This window comes from Martes martes (assembly GCF_963455335.1).
Source record: "Martes martes genome assembly, chromosome: X".
In the NCBI taxonomy this organism is placed as follows: domain Eukaryota; kingdom Metazoa; phylum Chordata; class Mammalia; order Carnivora; family Mustelidae; genus Martes; species Martes martes.
The window spans coordinates 44,072,195-44,096,567 of record NC_137897.1 but is presented as its reverse complement, the minus strand read 5'-3'; the positions used below and the strand labels follow the sequence as shown (position 1 = coordinate 44,096,567).

The 24,373-nt window shown below is 40.6% G+C and overlaps 1 protein-coding gene across 1 annotated transcript in view; it reads left to right on the top strand.

The window, feature by feature from the left end:
* PHF8 (PHD finger protein 8) overlaps nucleotides 1-24,373 on the top strand; it is a 93,606-nt gene that overhangs the window by 28,389 nt on the left and 40,844 nt on the right. Inside the window, exons 7-17 of the mRNA XM_080795417.1 lie at nucleotides 259-445; nucleotides 2,663-2,825; nucleotides 10,225-10,312; nucleotides 10,674-10,780; nucleotides 12,305-12,396; nucleotides 14,906-14,995; nucleotides 16,843-17,145; nucleotides 17,907-18,010; nucleotides 22,506-22,684; nucleotides 22,988-23,073; nucleotides 23,633-23,766. Coding sequence (XP_080651543.1) covers nucleotides 259-445; nucleotides 2,663-2,825; nucleotides 10,225-10,312; nucleotides 10,674-10,780; nucleotides 12,305-12,396; nucleotides 14,906-14,995; nucleotides 16,843-17,145; nucleotides 17,907-18,010; nucleotides 22,506-22,684; nucleotides 22,988-23,073; nucleotides 23,633-23,766 — 1,533 coding nt within the window. The remainder of the gene's footprint in view (nucleotides 1-258; nucleotides 446-2,662; nucleotides 2,826-10,224; nucleotides 10,313-10,673; nucleotides 10,781-12,304; nucleotides 12,397-14,905; nucleotides 14,996-16,842; nucleotides 17,146-17,906; nucleotides 18,011-22,505; nucleotides 22,685-22,987; nucleotides 23,074-23,632; nucleotides 23,767-24,373) is intronic.

Below are 24,373 nucleotides of genomic sequence, written 5' to 3'. Positions count from 1 at the left end.
TTATGAGCATTTAGTGGAGGAAATGATCTCCTTTAACTGGGGGATGCTGTGGAGCTAGGACTTAGGACTTCTGGAGCTGAGTGGAATGAGGATGCTGACCAGACTTAAAGGAATAAGTGAGCTAGGTGCCCTTAGGGATTCTGCGGAAAGAACTTTTTTGTCTTATTTGACTCTCACTGGGATGGGGAACATTTTATTCAGGCTTTAACCTTTAATTCCCGATCAGCTGACATCTGCTTTCCACCCCTTCCTTGCTAGGCTTTCTAACCTTGTGGAGACTCCCAAGATTGTTCGGAAGCTCTCATGGGTGGAGAACTTGTGGCCAGAGGAGTGTATATTTGAGAGGCCCAATGTGCAGAAGTATTGCCTCATGAGTGTGCGGGATAGCTATACAGACTTTCACATTGACTTTGGTGGCACCTCGGTCTGGTACCATGTGCTCAAGGTAGGAATGAATGTGACTTCTAGAGGCAGCCTGGCCTTGAACCTCCCTCTTTGTTTCAGGTGGTAGCACAAAATAGGCTGCTGAGGTCTACCCATCTCCCAGATTGTTTGGTGACATCTCCATATAACTGCTCTCTTGGGGTTGGGCACTTAGTGGATATGCCATATAAACTGTGTCTACAGTTTTGATGCTTAACATTTTTTTAATAACCTAAGGTTTTCTCTGACTGTTAATCTTAATTGAACCAATCCATACTCCTGTGACTGTGTATGGAAATGTCCATATTTACTGTAGAAATTCTTGGTAACATGAGAAACTCCCCCCCTTACCATCTTTATTGAGGTATAATTTATACATCATAAAATTAGTCTATTCCAGGTGTATAGTTTGATGAGTTTTGACAGTCATATGTAGTCACATAAATGCCATTACCATCAGATAGAGCATATATAACAAGTCTTTTTTTTTAAAGATTTTATTTATTTATTTGACAGAGAGAGATCACAAGTAGGCAGAGACACAGGCAGAGAGAAAGAGAGAGGAGGAAGCAGGCTCCCCGCTGAGCCTGGCTCGATCCCAGGACCCTGAGATCATGACCTGAGTCGAAGGCAGAGGCTTAACCCACTGAGCCACCCAGGCACCCCTATAACAAGTCTTTTTTAATGTCAATGTTCCTATGGGTAGTTTCCTATTTAGTGGTTGTAAAGTTTTTGTAATTAGCATATGGATTGTTAGTGACTATGAAGGACTTTTGAGGTCTGGAAAACAAATTTTTTAAGTAATTTTGATTCTTATCCACCATCATGCTATTTAATTTTCTTATCAGAAATGCCAAGGAAAGAGCCAAAAATTTGGATGTGGCTATTCTGGCTTAGCATGAAATTGGAGAATGTAGATCACTGTTATTCAAATGTTAGGTTTAACTTTTTTCTTTTATTTGTTTGAGAGAGAGAGCGAGCACAAGTAGGAGGGGCAGAGGAAGAGGGAGAGAGAATCTCAAGCAGATTTCTGCGCTGAGCATGGAGCCCGATGTGGGGCTTGGTCTCATGACCATGAAGGTCATTACCTGAGCCAAAACCAAGAGTTGGATGCTTAACTGACTGTGCCACCCAGTGGCCCCTAACTCTTTTATTTTAAAATAATTTTTATAGAAATATATATATATTTTATGTATAAAATAGTTTTTATAGAAAAATTGCAGAATGGTAGGAAGAATTTCTGTGTGCCCTTCACTTAGATTTCCTAATGTTACCATTTCATTATATTCTTCTTCTAAGTAAACATAATAAATAATAAAATAGTTCCCTCTATATATTTTTTTCTGAAACATTTGAGAATAGTTACAGACATGGTATCTCTTATCTTGTAATCAGTGTGTATTTCTTGAAAATAAGAGCAGTCTCTTTTATATAACCACAGTATAGTTACCAAAATCAGGAAATTAATGTTGATATATATAATACTATTATCTAATCTACTGATCTGATTCAAATTTTTCCAATTTTACAGTAGATAATTTCTAGTGTTGTTGCTTTTCTACATTGAAATTTATTATCATGAAATACCAGTTAAACTAATCAAGTGTCAGTTGGGGATATTTTTGTACTAGTGGGCTTTTGTTTCTTTTCTGCCAAATAATCTGTCTGGTGATTGTCCAGGCAGAACATCATTAGGAAATAAAATGTTTTTCCAACAGATAATCGCCTAACATATAATCTTCTAGTAGTCCTTGGGCAATTACTGAACTTTTAAACATTTATTACCTTTGATTACAGGTGTGAGAAGGAACACTCTTTGTAAATGGCATTTAAAGGCAAATTCAATTTTCTTTTCATCAGTAATGTGGCCTTAAATTCTCTTAGGGCTAGGCTTCTCTTAGGCTTAGGCCTCTATAGAGGCCATTTCTCATTTGGCCTGGTTGCATCTAAAATAGGAGCTTTTGGTGTACATTTGTCCTAAGCCGAACAATTTTGTTTGAGATGCCCTTTCCAAGTCGTTTTGTCAATCTTACAGAAGCTTAAAAATTACAAAGTGCAAAAGGACCTTTTAAAGTTTTTCATATCCACGCGAAAATGATGCTTGAATGGGGTTGGAAAAGAATTCTGTCATATTACATGGTCTTGGAGCATGAGAGAGAGAATATCCTTTTGGAGATCCTCTGGAATATTTTTCTGGAAAATCTGATATTTTTGGCACTTCAACCTCTTTTTGTTTCAGGGTGAGAAGATCTTCTACCTGATCCGCCCAACAAATGCCAACCTGACTCTCTTTGAGTGCTGGAGCAGCTCCTCTAACCAGAACGAGATGTTCTTTGGGGACCAGGTGGACAAGTGCTATAAGTGTTCCGTGAAGCAAGGACAGACACTTTTCATTCCTACAGGTCTTCCCTGGGCCCCTCTGGGAGGGTTTCAGAAGGGCGGGAAGTGGAAGGGAGGTTGTGGCACCAGAGTCAGCCCCTTTCCATGATGTATTGATCTGATTATGTGGGATATCCCTCTCATTTCAACTGGTAACTCGGACTAGACCACAGGAAAATTCACATGATGGCCAGTGGGCAGCATGGTCACTTCATGAAGCTGCAAATGGGAAGGTCTAGGAAGTGGTTGATGGACTCCCTTGCACTGGACTGATGTCAACTTGGTGGACAGAGAGAGAATAGGTCTTTCTGCCCCATGACTCTAGGGATAGTGACTGGAGGCTGGCATTGCAGTCTATAAATCAGAATGACTTGGGTAGGGTGGGGCTTCCCTCCACCCAAATAATATATGCTTAGGCTTCACCCCTTGAATTATGAATTTGTAGGTCTGGGGATTTTGTTTTGGGATCTGAGTTTTTGTTTTGAAAAAGTGCCCCCAGTTGTCTCAATTTGGGGAAGTTGACATTTTTACCATGTTGAGTCTTCCATGAACCCAGTATGTCTTTCCATTTATTTAGATTTTCCTTGATTTCTTAATTTTCATTCTTTGCTTTCAGAATTAATGTTTAATTTTCTCAAAACTTTGGTAGAATTCTCTAGTGCAGTCACATGGATCTGGAGATTTGTTTTTTAGGAAGTTTTTATTAACATTCAATTTCCTTAAACTTCAGCAGGCTATTCAAATTATCTGTTTCATACTGGGTGAGCTATGATAGTTGTGTTTTCAAGGAATTGGCCCATATTATCTAAGTTGTCAAATTTATGAATGTATACAATTGTTCATAATATTTCCTTACTATCTTTTTGATGTCTTCCAAGTCTTTAGTGATATCCTCTGCTTCATTCCTGATATTAGTTATTTGTGCCTTCTCTTACTCTGTATCAGTCTTGATGGAGGTTTGCCAATTTTTCAAACTTTTTAAAGAACCACTGTCTGTTTCATCAATTTTTTTCTGTTGTCTTTTTATTCAGTTTCATTGATTTCTGCTTTTATCTTTGTTTTTCCTTCCTTCTGCTTGCTGGGGTATATTTTGCTCCTTTCTCCAGTCTTGAGACAGGAACTTAGATTACTGATTTCAGATTTCCCTCTTTTCTAGTGTAAGCATTTAGTGCTATAAATTTCCTCCTCAGCACTGATTGAACTGTGTCACATATTTTGATATGTTGTGTTTTCATTTTCATTTAGCTAAATATATTTTTAGAAAAATTGGGATGTAATTCACACACCATAAAACTTACCATGTTATGAGCACCTTTAAGCATGGGACTCTTGATTTTGGCTCAGGTCATGATCTCAGGGTCATGAGATCAAGCCCTGAGTTGGGCTCTGTGCTTATTAGCAGGGAGTCTGCTTAAGATTCTCTCTCCCCTTGGGGTGCCTGGGTGGCTCAGTGGGTTAAAGCCTCTGCCTTTGGCTCAGGTCATGATCCCAGGGTCCTGGGATCGAGCCCTGCATTGGGCTCTCTGCTCCGTGGAGAGCCTGCTTTCTCTTCTCTCTCTGCCTGCCTCTCTGCCTACTTGTGATCTCTGTCAAATAAATAAATAAAATCTTAAAAAAAAAAAAAGATTCTCTCTCCCCTTTCCCTCTGCCCCTCCCTGTTACCTTTGCCTGTGTTCTCTCTCTCTCTCTCTCTCTCTCAAATTAATAAATCTTTAAGGGTGCCTCCCAGGGTTTTGGGATCAAATCCCACATCAGACTCTTTGCTCAGCAGGGAGCCTCCTTCTCCCTCTACCTGATGCTCCCTCTGCTTTTGCTCTCTCTCTTTCTCTTTCTGACAGATAAATAAATAAAATCTTTTTAAAAAATAAATCTTGGGGCACCTGGATGGCTCAGTTGTTAAGGGTATGCCTTTGGCTCAGGTCCTGATCCCAGGCTCCTGGGATCGAGCCCTGCATCGGGCTCCCTGCTCCACGGGAAACCTGCTTCTCCCTCTCCCACTCCCCCTGCTTGTGTTCCCTCTCTCGCTGTGTCTATCTCTGTCAAATAAATAAATAAAATCTTTTTAAAAATAAATAAATAAATAAATAAATCTTTAAAAAAAAAAAACAAACCTACCACTGGGCGCCTGGGTGGCTCAGTCAGTTAAGAGTCTGCTCAGGTCATGACCCCAGGGTCCTGGGATTGAGCCCCACATCAGGCTCCCTACTCAGCGGGGAGCCTGCTTCTCTGAACTCTCTGCTGCTCCCATTGCTTCTGCTCTCTCTCTCTCTCTCTCTCAAATAAATAAATAAAATCTTAAAAAAAGAGAAAAACTTACCATGTTAAAGGGTGCAGTTCAGTTTTGTTTTTTTAGAGAGGGAGAGTGAGAGGAAGGGGTTGCAGAGAGAGAATCTGAAGCAGGCCTGGCACAGAGTGTAGAGCCCTACATAGGGCTCGATCTCACAACCCTGAGATCATGACCTGAGCTGAAATCAAGAGTCAGACACCTAACCAACTGAGACACCTGGGTACCTCACTGCCATTCAGTTTTTTAAACAAGGTTGTATAACCATCATCACTGTCTAATACCAGAAAATTTTCATCACTTCAAAGAGAAGTCGTGTGCCCATTAGCAGTTATCCCTCATTCCTTCCACTCCTCTTCCCACCCCTGTCAACCACTTTTGTCCATTCTTTGTATATGGATTTGACTGTTCTGCATATTTGTCATTCAATATGTGGTCCTTTGTACCTGGCTTTTTCACTCAACAAAATATTTTTTTAGCAAAATATTTTCAAGATTCATCCATATTAAAAAAAAAAAAGATTCATCCATGTATTAGCATTTGTCAGTACTTATTCTTTAAATGGCTGAATAATATTCCACTGTGTGGATGTACCACATTTTGTTTATCCTTTCATCATCTTAATAGGTATTTGGGTTGTTTTCATTTTTTAAATATACTGAATAATGCTACTGTGAACAATCATGTACGAGTTTTTGTGTTAATGTATATTTTCTTTTCTCTTGGGTACATACCTAAGAAAAGAATTGCTGAGTCATATGTTAACTCTGTGTTTTAACTTCTTCAGGAAACGCCAAATTGTTTCCTAAAGCACCCCCACCATTATAGGGTCTCAATTTTTCCACATCCTCCCCAACACTTGTTCTTTTCTGTCTTTGTGATTATAACCATCCTAGTGCATGTGAAGTGGTAGCTCACTGAGATTTTAATTTGTGTTTCCATAATGACTGTTAATGTTGAACATTTTTTCATGTGCTTATTGGACATTTGTGTATCTTTTTATGGAGGAGTATCTATTCAAAACTGTTACCCAGTTTTTCATTAGGTAATTTGTTTTTTTTAATTGTTGAGTTGTAAGAGTTCTTTATATATTTTGGTCATTAGACTTTGTCGGATATGTGATTTGAAAATATTTTCTCTCTTGTCACTTTGGTGAGAGTGTCCTATGAAGAACGAAAGTACAGTTTATCTACTTTTTTCTTCATTTGCTTGTGCTTTTGGTGTCATATCTAGGAAACCATTGCCTAATTCATAATTTAAGGTCATGAAGTTTTACACTTGTGTTTTCTTCTAAGAGTTTTGTAGTTCTGATTATTACATTAGGTTTTTTATCCATTTCAAGTCAACTTTTGTATATAGTGTGAGGTGAGGGTCCAATTTCATTCTTTTTCATGTGGCTATCCCGGTTGTCCCAGAACGATTTGAAAAGGCTGTTCTTTTGCCTTTGAATTGTCTTGACAATTTTTGAGAAAGCTCAAAAATCAGTTGACCATAGATGTATTGGTTTATTTCTGGACTTTGAATTCTGTTCCATTGATTCTTATCATTTCCTCTCTGTTTAGTGTGTGTGTATGTGGTTTTTTTTGTTGTTGTTGTTGTTTTGTTTTGTTTTGTTTTAGTGAGAGAGAGTGTGACAGGTGGGAGAGGAGGAGAGAGAGAATCTTAAGCAGGCTTCCAACAGAGAGCCTGACATGGGGCTTGATCTCACAACCCTGAGATCACAATCTGAGCTGAAATCAAGAGCCAGATGCTTAATCAACTGAGCCACTCAGGTATCCCTGTTTAGAATTTAGGGTAGGTCTGCTGGCAATAGATTTTCTTGGTTCTCCTTCATCTGTAAATGTCTTGATTTCCCTTTTATTCCTAAAGGATATTTTTGCTGGATATAGAATTCTGGGTTCATAGTTCTTTCCTTTAAGTATTTGGAAGAATATTGTGCTGCTTCCTTCTGACTTCCATGGTTTCTGATGAGATTTTGGCTGTCATTCAAATTGTTTTTTCCCTTATATGTGTCATTTCTTGCTATTTGTTATTTCTTTTTTTCTTTAGTTTCTCGCAGTTTGACTATAATGTGTCTTGGCGTGTATTCCTTTGGGTTTACGATAAATGTGTTCATTGAGCTTCCTGAATGTGTAGGTCTATATTTTTTGTCATATTAGTGAAGAAATTTTGAGCTATTATTTCTGAATGCTTTTTCAGTCCTACACTCTAACTTCTTTTTTTGGGGGGTCTCTGATTATATGAATGCTATATATATGTTGTTGTAGTCCCACAGGTCCCTGAATTTATTTTTTTCTGTTTTCTCTCTTTTGTTTATGTGGTGTACTTTCTATTCTGTCTTTAAGTTTTCTGATTCTTTTCTCCATTGTCTTTATTCTTCTGTTGAGTCCATCTCTTTCATTATTTTTTTCAGATACAGTACTTTCCAGTTCTAAAACTTCCATTTGTTTCTTATTTATATCTTCTCTTTTTCTTTTTTTGTTGCAAACATGTTTATAATTGTTCACTGAAGCATTCTTATGATAGCTCCTTTAAAATTGTCAGATGGGGCGCCTGGGTGGCTTAGTTGGTCAAGTGACTGTCTTCGGCTCAGGTCATGATCCCAGGGTCCTGCGATCGAGCCCTAGGTCGGGCTCCCTGCTCAATGGGGAATCTGTTTGTCCTTCTCCTTCTGCCTCCCTCCACTAGTGCGCTTGCTCATTCTCTCTCAAATAGATAAAATCTTTAAGAAAATAAAATAAGACTGCCATATAGATCTCACGTCTTTGTCTAATATGATACTGTGTAATTCTGGATTTTCTTTTCTGTTGCATAGACCCATTTTTCTGTTCATATATCAATATCATGTTGATTTAATTACATTGATTTTATATACAATGTTTAATATGTGCTGAGGCACGTTACCTCCCCCCATACCCACCTGCTTTTCTCTTTTCTGTGCCCAGACATTTATTAATTCATTTATTCATCTTTTAATCCTTTGCCTAATAGGGTGTCACATAATACCTTTTCTATACTGGGCATTTAATAACTGTTTGATGAATTGAATTTGCCTACCAGAGATTTGAGTTGGATTAATTCACTTATTGGTATGAAGTTCCATGAACTGGGTAAAATCTACTTAGTTCCACAAGTATTGCATGTCTACTGAGTATGCCCACATGGGGTTAGGTGCTAGAGACAAAAGGTCAGTAGGCCATTTCAGTGTCATGTTCTAATAGCCATAATAGAGGCATTTACCACAAACTGTGGGAGTATGGAGAAGAGCATTTAGTCTAGCTGGAAGTTTGTGAAAATCTTCTCAGAGGAGTGACACCTGACAGGTAAGTATGGACTGACCAAGGAAAGAAAGGTAGAAGAGTCCTCTCAGACATAGAGAAAGGCAGAAGCAAAGCAAGGCTGTGTGAAGTAGTTCATGCATATGGGAGCCTAGAGATCAAGGAGGAAGTGAAGCTTAAAGGATAGGCAGATTGAACTTACCCCAGAGGTGACTGGAGGACCATTGAAGTTTTATTTGTTTATGTAGCAAAAGATATAAAGAATAATGTAATAAACATTTATGTGTTTATAGCCCAACTAAAAAGATAAAAATATTACAAATATATTTGAAGCCTCTCATATACCTCTCCTCAATTCCATCCCCATTTTCCCCTCTCTGAGCTAGCCATTGTTCTGAAGCAATTATTATCCTCATGCATTTCTATTCCTTTATTATACAGGTCATGGCTCATCAAGTCAATAGCTAGTATTGTTTTACTGTTTTTGAATGTTATATAAATGGAATCATATTAGGTAATTCTTCCCAACTTGCTTTTTTCTCTGAACACTATGATTATGAGATTCATTTTGGTACATGTTCACTCATTTTACTTACTTTCCAGTATTCCATTGTATGAGTATATGGCAATTTATCCATTCTCCTGTGGATGTACATTTCATTGAAGTATTTTGAGCAGGAATGACATGGGCAGATTTGTATTTTAGAGTCAAGATGTGGAGGATAGACTTCAGAGATTGAGATTGGTATAGAGCAGTGGTTTGTAAACACTTTGGACTCAGGAACTCTCTATACTTTTTAATATTATTGAGGACCCCAAGGCTTTTATTTATGTGGTTTATATTCATCAGTATTTACATTATAAATTAAAACTGAGAAAATTTAAAAATATTTGTGTAACTCATTTGAGAAATAATAAACTTATTACATGTTAGCATGAATAATAATTTTTGTGAAAAATAACTTTTCAAATCAAGAAATGTAGGGAGAAGAGTGACAGTTACATTTTTTCAAACCTTTTTAATGTCTGGATTAATAGAAAATGACTGGATTCTCAAGTCTGCTTCTGCATGTTGTGTTATCATGTCATTTACCCTCTGGAAAACTACACTGTACACCTGTGAGAGAATGAGGGTGAAAAAGACAAATAGCTTCTTAGTATCATCATAAGCATAGTTTTGACGTACATGTGCTCTCAAGGAGTCTCAGGGAGCCCCAGGATTCCCTGAACCATACCTTGGGAACTGCTGGTGTAGAGGAGCCAGTTTGGAGGCTGTTGCAAATAGCCTAGGTGACAGGTAATGAGGGATTTGAACCAAGGCATTGGTAGGATGGATGGATGGGGAAAGGGAGATGAATATGAAAGAGGTTTAAGAAGAAAAATTAGAAGGTCTTAGAAGGCAGTGTAGAGTCAAGGGCAAGGAAAATAATTGAGTTCCAACTAGGTGCATACTTCACAACCGACCTTTGAAGTAGATGTTTAGCTAGAAAATGGCAGACTTTGAACTCAGGTTTGTTCAACACAAAAGCTCTTTGTTTTACCTAGAGTAAAGTTAGAAGGGGGAGACTTGGCAAGGAGGTAATGCCCTTCTAAGAGATGAGAGAGCAGATGGGCAAGACAGCAGAGAGATTTGAAGTCGAGAGGAGGGAAGTAGAAGGAGTTTAATAACCCCATAAATTGGTCCAGTTCAGGGTTATAATGGTGGCAGAATGGGTATTGGGAGAGTAGAGGAACTAGAACTTTCTGAGTTACTGCCAGGTTGGCTGTTCTGAGAAGTTGTGTTTGAGGTAAGTTGGGGCAGTGATGTCCAGAGGAAGTAAGGCCCTCTGCCAGCTATGATTTTGCCATGTTACACTGCAGGGTGGATCCATGCTGTGCTGACCCCAGTGGATTGCCTCGCCTTCGGAGGGAACTTCTTACACAGCCTTAACATCGAAATGCAGCTCAAGTGAGTGCTGAAGCTGTTGTGATCCCAAGTTGGCTACTCCCATCTGCTAGAGTCCTTGAGTTCTCCCCTATAGTGAGAAGTGCAGCACTGGAGGAGGCAAGATGATCAGAAAGGAATAGATCCTGGTTCCTTATAATGATCAGTGTGGGGATGAATAATCCTTCCTCACTTAGTTGTTTATGTGACTTTGGGCAAGTCACATAATCTTTGAGCTCAAGTTCCCTAACCCACAAAGTTGGATTTTACAGGGTAGTTGTGAGGATTAGAGATATTGGGTACAAAGCATTCATAACCCCATATCTAGTAGGTGCTCAGTAAACAGGATCCTTGTTATCATCATTGTTGTTGTGCCTACTTCTAGAGCCTATGAGATTGAGAAACGGCTGAGCACAGCAGACCTCTTCAAGTTTCCTAACTTTGAGACCATCTGTTGGTATGTGGGAAAGCACATCCTGGACATCTTTCGAGGTATGGATACCTTTACTAGCTGCCCCTTTTGGCCTGCTTCCCTGAGCATGCACATGCACGTGTGTGTACATGCATGTAACCATCACCTCAATGAAGATACAGTACTGTTCCATCACCACAGAGACCCTCTAGTGCTACCCCTTTATCGTCTCACCCATTCTTTCCCCTTGTACTATCCATTAACTTCTGGAAACCACTGATCTGTTTCCTATCTCCGTAATTTTGTCATTTCAAGAGTGCTATAAAAATGGAATCCTATAGTGTGTGAACTTTTAAGATTGGCTCTTTTACTTAGTATAATGTAAGGTAGAAAATGGATTTTAACTTTATTTAGCAAAGGTGGCTAAGCTAAGAAAATTGCATTACAATGAAATTATCCCTAGTTCCTGATAATTAAAGTAAAACTCAATCTGGACAATCTCAGAGTTTCCTGAAAGTGCTTCCTATGGAATGGGGACAAGGCCCAGTCCTCACCAGCCTGGCATCATTGTGTTGGTTCCCGGGTATCAGCCCAGATGGAAGCCAAACTGCTGGGATTTTCTGGTCTGTTTTGAATTAGAGCAGCTCCCTTGCTCAGACCTGAGATTCTTCAAGGTTACTTGGCCACGAGGAATCAGTATTTTAGAGTTACCAAGAACCTCAGAGGCAGGGGTGCCTGGGTGGCTCGGGTTAAGCATCTGACTCTTGTTTTCAGCTCAGGTTGTGACCTCAGGGCCATGAGATCAAGCCCTGTGTTCGGCTCTGTGCTCAGTGTGGAGTCTGCATGAGATTCTTTCCCCTTCCTCCCCGCTCTGTTCCTCTCCCTGCTCGCATGCACACACATTCTCTCTCAAATAAATAAATAAGTTAAATCTTAAAAAAGATCCTCAGGGGCCAATGAGTACAGTCTCCTACCCACTACTTCATGCCCTTATTCTGCCACCTAGACAGGCTGTCACTTAAGTGTTCAATCAGAGGCTAGATGACTAACCAGTTATTACCTGTTCAGAACAGCTCAGTTCAGTAGAAGATTCTGTATTGAGCTGAAAAACATCTATTTGTCATAACCTCCTCCTGGAGTAACTCAGAATAAGAGCATTTATTAATGGCCCTTCAGCTCTGTGTAGGTGGCAATCAAGGTCCTCCTGAGTGTGGTTGCATTTTGCAACCCAAAAGGCAGAGCACTTCCAGTGTGGTAGAAGGATTCAGATTCAGGCCTCAGATTCGTGGTCTTAGCTCTGGCTCTTACTGGGTATGTCCCCTTGGTTAAGTCTCTTTGCCTCTCTGAGCCTCAGTTTCCTGAACTGTAAAGTGAGGATAATGATACTTGGCTTAGAGGATGGGTATAAGGATTCACTGAGATAGTAGGTATTAAATGCCTGGCATATAGTAGGTACTTATTAAATGAACACTATTATAAGAACTGAGATCTGGAGTTGTGCTTAGAACATTGAATACTTTATCTGGTGCCTGAAAAAAAGTAACAAGTCCTTCACTTCCCCACATGGTTTCATTGACCTTCTGCCTTCCTTTTTCCCCCTTTAGGTTTGCGAGAGAATAGGAGGCACCCAGCATCCTATCTGGTCCATGGTGGCAAAGCTCTGAACTTGGCCTTTAGAGCCTGGACAAGGAAAGAAGTAAATATGCTTTTTCTCTACTTCCTCTAGAGTTCTGCCATCAGTAGAGGCTTGCTTTGGGTAGATGCTTCAGGGAGGTGGAAGAGACCAGGGAGGCTTGTGGGCTCCTGGGGTTAGAATGGAGGATTGGACTAGGACTCCTGGATAACATTTTTAAAACCTTTCTTTCTGATTATAAAAAGTAACACATGCTTATTCTAGAGAATTAGAAAAAATGAAGAAGAGTATAAGGAGGGAAAAACATCACCTGTAATTTTAACACTCGGAATTAACATTAACATTTGGTTATATTTTCTTCTGGTCTTTTTTATATGCATTTAAAAAACATGATTGCTATCACTCTGTACATTCAGTTTTGTATCTGAGTTTGTTGGCTTATGTTCATTTTCCTGTGTCCTCAAAGTTCTCCACAAACATTTAATAGTTAAATGATATTCTTTTGCAAGGATGTACCATCCTTATTACCTAACCACTTGTTTATTGTTGCTTTATTTATTTGGGGGAGTAGATACAGCAAATCATGCAGTGACTGTGTGCTTGCACCAACCTTTGTCCCTCATCTTTTGATTGTTTCTTCAGGATAGATTCCTAGAAGAGCAATTACTGGCTCAAAGTATATGAAAAAATGTAAGGCTCTTGACGCATACTGCCAAAATGGCTTTTTAGAAATAACACCAATATCCATCTATCCAATTGAATACAAAACAGCTATAAAAGAGATTAAGGAAGTTTTCTCTGTACTGACTCGGAAAGATCTCTAGAATTTGTCAAGTAAACGTGTACAACCATGTGTGTAATGTGCCACCTTATGTGTTAAAAGGTGGGGGGGGGAAACAAGAGTAGTATTTTTTATGTGCTTGTATTTGCCTGCAGACACAATCTGGAGGGATGCAGAAGACTAATAAAGGTGGTTACCTGTGGGTGTGGGGTAATGACACTTATGGCAGGGACAAATATATTTTGAGGCTTTTCAATGTGTATCTTTTTATATTTATATGTTCAATTTTTGAGCTATGTAAATGGATTACCTACTCAAAATGTTGACTTAAAAAATTTTAAGAAATGCAACAAAGTAAAAGAAGAAATATCAGTATATTTCCTTATGCTTTTGATATTCTTTACAGACTTTCCCCTTGCGTACATGGCTTAAGGAGACCTTTCAGCCATTGTAGGCTTAACTTGCACAATCTCCCCATTCCCGTTGCCAGCCTTCCCTCAGATATCCTTGGACTTCATGTTTTGGGCCTTCTTTTCTCCCTGAATATACCTACACCTGGGGGCCTTAGCCTAGTCTTCTGTTTATCCATATCCCTCAGGTGTGGCTACCTTAGGTTTCATTTCAAAAAATGTTCAATGAAAGTGCAATGAAGTGAACTTTAGAGTGACTCTGTCCCAGGAACAACAAAAGGGAGGGGAGTGAGTCCTGATTACTCATGCCCTGAGCCAGGATGGCCCCAAATAGCGTGGCCATAGGGAGCTGGAGAAGAGTAGAACACGGATCTGAGGAGCCCATTCTCATCTCATGGAAGTAGTCTTTTGTGAAATGAAGATGATTTCCATGGGGGGTACTTGCTCCCTCACCTTTCCAGAGCCCCTGGGCCAGGAGGAGGGAGCTATTAAATTTATCCAGCTGGATCACATGGGTTCTCAGACCCCACCCCTGTCCAGCCACCAATATAGATTCCAGATGGCTTAAAAGAATTAAAGAAAAAAAGAATCAAACCATGGTAAATAAGGTAATGCTGAAGAAGTTTTGTCAGTCCTCTGCAGGCAGAAGTGAAGTGAAAACTGGTGGAAGAAATCACAAGGGAAAAGCCTGAGAGCTCTGTCTACATAAAGATGTAAATCTTGAGGACTCAAAAAGATTGCAAATAAATTTAAAGTGAGACACCCAAGAAGTCTCAGCCAGGGTTGCTATGGAGCTAGCACTGGACCTGTAGCTGCTCAGACCTGAGCTCTGTCCTCACAAGTGGAGAGGCCAGGTTGTCCCCAGGGGTCTCCTCCAGGTTCTTGACTTTTTGAGGGATATGGCCCAAGCCCACCACTGAGTTACTCACACCTCTTGACACTGTCCTTTATCTAAGACAGGTTTTGCAAATATTTCCTCACAGTCTCTGGTTTGTCTTAACAGTGTTTTTCAAAGAGAAGTGTTTGTTTTTTATTAAGCCCAACTTATCATTTTAATTTTAAGGCTCATGCTTTTTGTGTCCTTAGAAATCTTGGTGTCTAAACCAAGGTTCCAAAGATTTTCTCCTCTGTTTTCTTCTAAAGGGGTTATAGTTTTAGAGTTTACATTTCAGCTTTTGATCCATTTTGAGTTTGTGTGTGTGTGTGTGTGTGTGGTGCAAGATACGGATTGAGCTTCTTTTTTTGCATATGGGTATCCAGTTGGTCCAGTATGAGTTGTTAAAGAGACTACCCTTTCTCCGTTGAATTACCTTCGTACCTTTGTCAAAAATCAGTTGTCTATTTATGTGTGGGTCTATTCTTCATGCCTTTTGTTTGACAGGCTCTGCCAGACCACGAGGATGAGATTCCGGAGACAGTGCGGACTGTACAGCTCATTAAAGATCTGGCTAGGGAGATCCGCCTGGTGGAAGTAAGAAGCAGGGGAGCAGGGGAGGCGTTTGGGAAGGGCTCAAGGCTCAAGTGGCAGGTCAGGCTTCTTCAGTTGGCTTGAGAGTCCAGGGGAAGGGTTGGGAAAGCCCCACCAAGGACTCCATTAATTTAAATAATTATTATGTGCCTCGAGTGTGCTTTGCATTAGGCTAGGTGCTTATAATACGTAAATAATTCATTGTCCACAAAGAACTCAGAATCTTTTAGAGGACCCTGGGCAAAGTCCACTGTCTGAAGCTCAGTTTCCTTGTTTCTAAAGTGGGGATAATTATACCTACTCAGGGATTGTTAAAAGGGTTAAATAAGGGAATACAGGCTGAGCATTAAGAATGGTACTTGGCACATAGTAAGTGTTCAGTAAGTTCTGATGGTGGGTCATGGTAGTGGTGGGTGGTGGAGATCATAGTAGTAGTTGCTGTATTTAATATTTTGACTCAGTCTCTGCATTCTACAAAATGACAGTTCTCCCAGGTTAAACATGATTACAAAGCCATCTTTCAACAGGTGGCTTATACCATGAGGCAGTAAGTGTAGATGGTAAGAGACTCAGAGAAACTTGGATTCCGGTTCCTGCTCCATCACTTGCAAGCCTTTCAGAGCCTTAGTATCTTTGTCTGTAAAGGGGGAATAACACCACCTTTTCAGAGTTCTGTTAGGCTCGAGAGCTAATGTATGTAGAGCCCCTCGCACAGTGCCTGGCAGAGTAAGTACTCAATAAATTTGAGCCATTGTTTTTAATAGACTTTGCAGCAAAGAGAGAACTTGGTGTGGGCTGGTGAAGTAGCAGAGGCACCAGAGGAGAATTGGACTTAAGGAAGCTTAAACTCTCGTTTAGCTCAGGAGCTGTCAATTTCCGTTTAGCACTCAGGATATAGGCACTACGTCTGTGCTGAAGGGTGGTCAGAGTGAGTTACTGGGAGTTTGGGCTTCTAGCCGCACCGCCTGCAGCATGTTTCACTGCCTACACCGTAGCTTACATTGTCCACCTCCTACCTCCCTTTCCTCCATTCCCATCTGTCAGAATCCTTCAGAGTTTAGTTACAAGGCCTACCTTTTCTCTGGCTCTTTCCATTTAAACCAGTTTTGTATGTACAAAACTCTGGGCTCATTCGAAAAGGACTTAGAGAGATGGATCATGTCTGGTCCACTGGCTTTCAAGTGTTTTAAAGTGATGGAACCTTTTTTTTTTTTTTTTCGTCAAATGAAATCTTACCTGGAAGGTCAATATACAACCAAAGCATAGCTGCTGTCAATAAGGTGGAAAGCAAGAGGCTTCGACTTCCACATGTTCCTCTTGTTTGCCTTCCACCTACCTCCAGTCTTCAGGGCTCCTCCCAAGAAGTTCAGAGGAGCCACAGAGCACCTCTGACAACCACCTTTACAGTCTGCTCCTTTAATTTTATAGTTGAACAAACAGTAGTCGGATCACTTACCTGAGGTCACAGAGCTAGCTAGTAGCAGACTTCGGACCAGACCCTGTCTCAAATCCTGCAGTCCTTAGGGTTGGGACCACACAGTTTAGTACTCAAGTATTTTCTGTCTCATGCCAGCTGCATTTGGAGTCTTTTCTCCAATTTTGACAGTAGTGCTGGGCTTTTTTTCTGCTCGTCTTCTCCTTACTTGTCAGTGGCTGGGTAAAGAAATGCCACCTAGTAAATTCCTGATGACCGACTCATTGTGAAAAATCTAGGGTGTGCATCTAGATGTGGAGCATCTGTAAGACACTTCCATGGCAGTACTGACAGTGCCATGAACAGACCTCTGCTCTTAGCATAGAGAGAACCCTGGAGTAAGCGCTAACCCCGTCGTGTACTAATACTCTTGTAGGATATCTTCCAACAGAACGTTGGGAAGACGAGCAATATCTTTGGGCTGCAGAGGATCTTCCCAGCTGGCTCCATTCCCTTAACCAGGCCAGTCCATTCCACTTCAGTATCCATGTCCAGGCTGTCACTGCCCTCCAAAAGTGGTTCAAAGAAGAAAGGCCTGAAGCCCAAGGAACTCTTCAAGAAGGCAGAGCGAAAGGGCAAGGAGAGCTCAGCCTTGGGGCCTGCTGGCCAATTGAGCTATAATCTCATGGACCCATACAATCATCAGGCACTGAAGACAGGCTCTTCCCAGAAAGCAAAGGTGGGTGCTGGCCCATGGGTTCAGCCCAGCCCTTTTGGGTCCCTTGGAAGATCAGGGGATCAAAAGGATTGTCCTGTCTTCCCACCTCCCTTAGGGCCCCTGGTGTTTGGCTACCAGTACCACTCATTTAACAGGCATTTATTGAGACCTTGTCTGTGCTGGGCACTGTGATAGGTGCTGTGAATGTTACCCTCAAGAGACTGGCAGGCTAGTGAGAAAGACAGGCATAAAAACAAATGAGTGCAATGAGGTATGGAAGATGCCATAATCAGGGGTGTGTGGGGGACCCTCAGACAAAGAGGGGGGATGAGTTTATCTGGGTAGGAGTGATGGTCAGCAGCTCTTCTCAGAAAACATGACACTTCAGCTGAATCTTGATGTGCTAGATGGGAATGACATTTAAGAACATGCTATATGAGTGTCGGGTTGGAGTCTTGAACAGGTCCTTAAGTAAAGCCCTTCTCCAGGGCTCCACCTTGCTTCAAGATTGTGGTGCTCTCCATGGGCACGTGAAGAATGCTCTCCCTCTTCAAAAGGGAACACGTTTTGCAAGATTGATAGGTTTCCCCTGAGGTGGCCATACATTTTCAACCTGTGATCATTTGCAATCATTTGGGGTGGGGCTGGGGGACAGTGTAGCAGGAAGCCTTGGTTCAGGTGGTTTTAACAGTGAACTCTGCCAGTGAAACTGGAAGGAACTGGTCATCAGGATTCACTTGCGAGTCCCAGACAGGTGACAACTGAGCCTCCTCCTCCTGCAGTTCAACATCACTGGTACCTGCCTGAATGACTCAGATGATGACTCGCCAGACTTGGACCTTGATGGGAATGAGGGCCCGCTGGCCCTGTTGATGTCTAATGGCAGGTGAGGTGGGAAGAAGGAACACAGAGATAACTGGGACTGTCAGTGGCAACATGTCACTGAAACAGGGCATGGAGTTGGGACCTGGGTCTGGGAAATGGGTGGGGGAGGGACTGTACTTGGGGAAATACCCAGATATTATCAGGTATCATTGCTTAGTTCAGAGAACCATGGTAGCGTTGGGGGAGAGGCCTGGAATCTAACTGGCAGTCCGAGAAAAATTTTATATGAGTTTTAGAAATTTCAGAAAGTCAGTGGGTCAGAACCACTGGCAGAAATAAGAGGGGAATATAGCATGCTGATTAAGAGCATTAGTTTTTTATATACCTTTTGCTATTAGATTTTTAGGAATTTTGCAGAAATATTTGCACAGGTGTGTTACGAGAAATGTTCAGTGTTCATAGCATTGTTGTTTGTAATAGTAAGTAATTAGAAATATGTTTGTCAATAAGGGTTGGTTAAATGAATAGAATACCCTGTAGCTGTTAGAGAAAATGAGTTTAAAATCTGTTGGCATGGAAAGGTGTCCAAGATATATTCTTAAGTGAAAAAATCAGGTCACAAAATAATACATAGTAATAGTTGTATTTTAATTTTTAAAACAGATGTGTGTGCATGTGTGTATGTATGCTTGTGTAGAAAAGTGGCATAGATTCTTTATTTTTAATATAACTTTTTCAAAGAGGTTTAAAATTTAATATATGCAGTTTAAAATTAAAAAATATGCAACAGTACAGAGTGAAAAATTTTGTTCCCACCCCTCTCTGTTCCCCAGTTCCCCTCCCCATGGACAACTAGTGTCAATGATTTTTCTAGGGATAATCATACATATTTATGCAAATAAATATATTTGTTATATATTTTATGCTTGTCACACCAAACTTGTAAGAGTAGTTATCTCTGGAAAGTAGGATAAGGGAGCCAGGAGAGGAAATTTTCACTTCAGTAGCATTTGAATTTTGTACAATGAGCATGTATTGCTTTTCTTAAAATAATTTTTTTTAAAGATTTTATTTATTTATTTGACAGACAGAGATCACAAGTAGGCAGACAGGCAGGCAGAGAGAGAGAGGAAGTAGCAGGCTCCCCACAGAGCAGAGAGGCCAATGCGGGGCTTGATCCCGGGACCCTGGGACCATGACCTGAGCCGAAGGCAGAGGCTTTAACCCACTGAGCCACCCAGGCGCCCCTTCTTAAAATAATTTCTAACAGAACATTTTCTAAAAGAATAAAATCTAAGCATTCACCACAAAAAGCACAGGCTTCGGAAGCAGGCAATCCTGAGTTTGGGTCCCAGCTCTGACACGAATTCACTGTGTGACCTTGGCAGGTTAATTAACCCTGCACCTCAGTGTCCTCATTATATCTCTTCTATAGATAAAGCTTTTACCCTAGAGTTGTTGGAGGAATAAATGAGATAAGGTATGTAGGGTGCTTATCATAGGGCCTGGCACATAGTAAATGCTTAATCGCTGGTAAAGCTCTTGCACTAAAATGTTGAAGATCAAAGGAGATGCTGGTAGTGGTGGTGAAGATGGTATGGGTATAGCCAGAAACCCTGGAACCTGTAGGGAGGCAGAGGAAGAGGCAGAGGAAGACAGTGAGAGTGATCATCTGGACACTCAGAGCACCAGACAGGAGCGGTCCAGAGTCAAGTAGAGTACCAGTGGTATAGGAACACAAGTGCCAAGAATACCTTCTTAGCCTTTTTGTGGGAAAAGGTCTTCGGATCCCAAAGGCAAGTGCAGTAGGTCCACCTGGCTGGGAGATAAGGAAAAAGGGAGTCTGAGAGTAGGGCAGATTCTGAAAGCAGCACGGCTCTTCTTGGGGTTTGAGACCTAGTTACTAAACAATAGTAGAGTGACTATTGAGCATTGCCTTTGTCCATCGTTGGTCTCCTGGGTAGGAGAAAATTGAGAGTCCTAAGGGTCCAGCCTGTAACGGCTGTTGAGGACATGAGACATTTTCCCCTTTCCCACTAGTCTTTATGCTGCTTCTGTTACCTCCTGCAGCTGCCAGAGACTGTAGTTAAGTGAACCTAGAGAGACAAGATATAGAAATATTTACAGACAATATGACATTATGTCTGGGCTTTTCTCCAAAATCATCCAGTGTTTCGCAAGGACTCAAGTGTAGATGAAACAAGATTGGCTGTATGTTGATAATTGCTGGAACTTAGCTGGGTGGAAGGTACATGAGAGTTAGTTATACTTTTATATTTTTGTTTGTTTGACATTTTTCATATTTAAAAGTTAATAAAAGATCAGGGTATAAATAGCTACCATTTATTGAGCTCCTGCTCTGCATCAGACTTTATCTTAGCTGTTTAGTACATTATTTTCTTTAGTCCTCACAACAACCCTGAAAGGTAAGTGTTGTTATTCCCATTTTATTAATGTGGAAACTGAGGCCTAGAGAACGTAATGATAAGGTTAGCTACTGTTGGGCGCTTGCCATGTGTTGGTTTCTGCATTAGCTCATTTAATCCTCCTAAAACCCTGTGAGGTAGAAAATAGGTCAGTTTAATGTCAGCCAGTTTACTGAAAGCCGGTTCACCAAATGACTGCTTGCTGAATGTATGTATCAAGAAGACTGATTTGCCAAAAGCTTGTTTCTTTTTTAACTATAAGGTTTATTTCATCAGTTTGTACTGGTTAATACCGTTTACCATATCTCATGGGATTACATAAGCCCATTTCTTAGTTTTTCCCATTTCCTTTATATATTTTTAACAGCTTTTTTGAGGTATACTTTACGTACCATACAATTAATCTGCTTTAAGTATACAATTAAATAACTTTTAGTAAATTTAAAGAACGTGCAACTATCATCACAGTCCAATTTTAGAACATTCCTATCACCACAAGAAGATCACTCATACTCACTTGTACCTTTGGTTCTCTTCCCCAGGCCCAAGCAGCCACTAATCTACTTTCTGTCTCCCTAGACTGGCCTTTTCTAGACATACCATATAAATGGAATAACATAACATGCGGTCTTCTATGTCTGGCTTCTTGCACTTAGCATAATGTTTTTGAGGTTCATTCATGGTGTAGTGTTTATCGTGAATTGACTCCTTTTTATTTTTGAATAGTACACCATTGTATGGATATACCACATTTTATTTATCCATCAACTAGTGGACAGTTATTTGGATTGATTCCACTTTTTGGCTGTTGTGGATAATGGTGCTATGAGCATTCACGTACAAGTTTTTGTTAAGGATATGTGTTTCCGTTTTTCACTTAGGAGTGAAATTTTGGGTCACATGGTAACTTTATACTTAACTCTTCAAGAAACCGCCAAAATTTATTCCGAAGTGTCTGTTCTACTTTACATTCCCACCAGCAATATACTGGCTAACAATTGTTACTGTCTGTCTTTTTTATTATAGCCATTCTAATGGATATTAAGTGGTATCTCATTGCAGTTTGGATTTGCATTTCCCTAGTAACTAATGATATTGAGCATCTTTTTGTGTGATTATTGGCCATTTGTATATCATCTTTAGAGAAATGTCTTTTCAGATCTTTTGCTCATTTTTGAATTGGCTTGTTTGTCTTATTATTGGGTTCTAACCGTTACTTAACTATTCTGGGTGCAGATCCTTTCCCAAATAAATGATTTGCAAATATTTCCTCCCAGTCTTTCTATGGCTTGTCTTTTCATTTTCTTAGTGGTATCTTTTGAAGCACAAATGTTTGGAATTTTACCTAATTCCAGGTCATTAAAGATAGTTTCCTTTATTTTTTCCTAGAAGTTTTATAGTTTTATTTTTTACATTTAGATCTAGGATCCATTTTGAGTTAATTTTTGTGTGTGATGTGAGGTAAGAATCCACATTCATTTCTTTGCATGTGATACCCAGTTATCTCAGCACCATTTGTTGAAAAGACCATCCTTTCCCCACTGAACTGCCTTAGCATCTTTTTAAAAAAGATTTTATTTATTTATTTGACAGACAGAGATCACAAGTAGGCAGAGAGTCAGGCAGAGAGAGAGAGAGAGGGAAGCAGGCTCCCTGCTGAGCAGAGAGCCCGATTCGGGGCTCGATCCCAGGACCCTGAGATCATGACCTGAGCCGAAGGCAGAGGCTTAACCCACTGAGCCACCCAGGTGCCCCTGCCTTAGCAGCTTTGGCAGAGATCAATGACTGTAAATTAAAGGGTTGGTTCTAGACTCACAGCTGTGTTCCATTGATGCATGTGTTTATCCTTTTGCTAGCATCACACTCCCTTGACTACTGTTGCTTTTTAGTAAATTTTGGAAATTTAGCAGATAAATCCTCCAACTTTGTTCTTTTTCAAAATTCTTTTGGCCATATTAAGTCCTCTGTGTGCCTATATACATTTTAGTATCAGCTTATTAATTTCTATAAAAGAAATTAGCTGGATTTTGATAGGGATTGCATTGAATCTATAGACTGATTTGGGGGGAGTTGCCATTTTAATAATATTGAAAGTGACTATCTTTATGCTCTTCTTCTCTTTCTTTTTAGTACCAAGAGGGTAAAGACCTTATCCAAGTCTCGGCGAGCCAAGCTCACGAAGAAGGCAGACAAGGCTAGGCTGGTGGCAGAACAGGTGATGGAAGATGAATTTGACTTGGATTCAGATGATGAACTGCAGATTGACGAGAGATTGGGAAAGGAGAAGGCAACCCTGATAATAAGACCAAGTATGTACCTGTTCTTTCTTGTCCCTTTCCTGCCTATTTCACATTTGTTTTGGGTCCTCCTGATAGACCAAAGGCCTTAGGCCTGAGCTTGTTGACATTCTGACTTACCAGTTCTTTAGGCTTCCATGTATTCTTTGCTCTAGAGATTTATTTATAAACCAGTTCCTAACCTCCCTAAATTACTTGTGGCCTGTGTCTGTGGTCATTACTTTTAGGAAAATTATATTCTGACTTTTTTCCCCTGGGTGTTTGGCTCAGATGCTAATCTTATCTTCACAATATGTGTATTTCATTATTTTCTAGAATTTCCCCGAAAGTTACCCCGTGCGAAGCCTTGCTCTGACCCCAACCGAGTTCGTGAACCAGGAGAAGTTGAGTTTGACATTGAGGTAGGAGCCTTCCCTGTTGTCTGGTCTTCTGCCATTCTGGTTACAGAGACAAGAGACAGATTGTCATTCTAGGTGGGGGTGGGGGGTTGGGGAAAGATACCCTATGCCTTCAATTCCTAAAATATTTATTAAGTGAAAGATTGTGTGCTAAGGGCAGTGCACCTGAACATATAACTGGAAGACCATAATTGAGTTGAAATATTTTAAAAATCCTTTAATGCAGGGTAGAATAAAAGGCATTGTGATGTAGCAGAAAGAGTATCTGATTTGGAATATCTGGTTATGACCTTACACAACTTAGTTACTTTCCTGAGCCTTAGTTTCCTTTACCTGTAAAACGGGAATTAAAATACCTACCTCACACACACACAAAATAATAATGCCTACCTCACAAAGATGCTGTGGAGATTAAAATGAAAGAGTGAATATTCTGCTTAGTGTTTGGTCTGTACTTGGTGCTCAGAAGATACAAGCATCCAGAGTGAAAATGTCAGCATTGTACTGGGGCCTTACCAGACCAACCTTCAGCAGCTGAGGTGATATCCTCTTTCCCCAACAGGAGGACTATACAACAGATGAGGATATGGTGGAAGGGGTCGAAGGCAAGCTTGGGAATGGGAGTGGTGCTGGTGGAATTCTTGATCTTCTTAAGGCCAGCAGGCAGGTGGGGGGACCTGACTATGCTGCCCTCACGTGAGTACTGGCTTTGATCTCCCCTTTCCAGGCGATCAGACAGCACACCCTCCCACCCCCACCTAAAAGGTTAGATGAGCCAATCAACAGATATTTATTGAGCCATTTAAAGGGGAAAAGACTTAGCAAGGGCATTGGGGCTGAAAGAATGAAGTAGACATGAAATCTGTCCTGAGGAACTTAAGATCTGACGGAGAGTAGATGTATAAACTTCAAGGGGATTGGTTTGGGGTATGTTGGGATTTGGAAGAGGGGCTAGAAGAGGCATGGAAGGAAAGCCGAGCCTTTTCTGGGCCCTGTTTTGTTTTTTTTTTAAATGGAAGAATTCAGCATGGGTGAACAGGGAAGGAAGTGCACCCCTCTTTTTGCCACCTTCCTTGCTATCTGTGGAAAGACTTGGGGCAGGAAGGACTGACCTTTACATGAAAACAGCCTTTGGGGTACTATCTTGATCTGTTGGTTTAATTTCTGGTTTCTTATCTGGAATTGTCCTCTCCTCCTTCCTCCCACCCTAACTCCCATAGCTATTATCCCTCCTCCCTGACTATTCTGATGACTGGTTTCCTCCGGCAGCTAGAGAAACTCCCTCAAGCATTTCTCCTTTGTC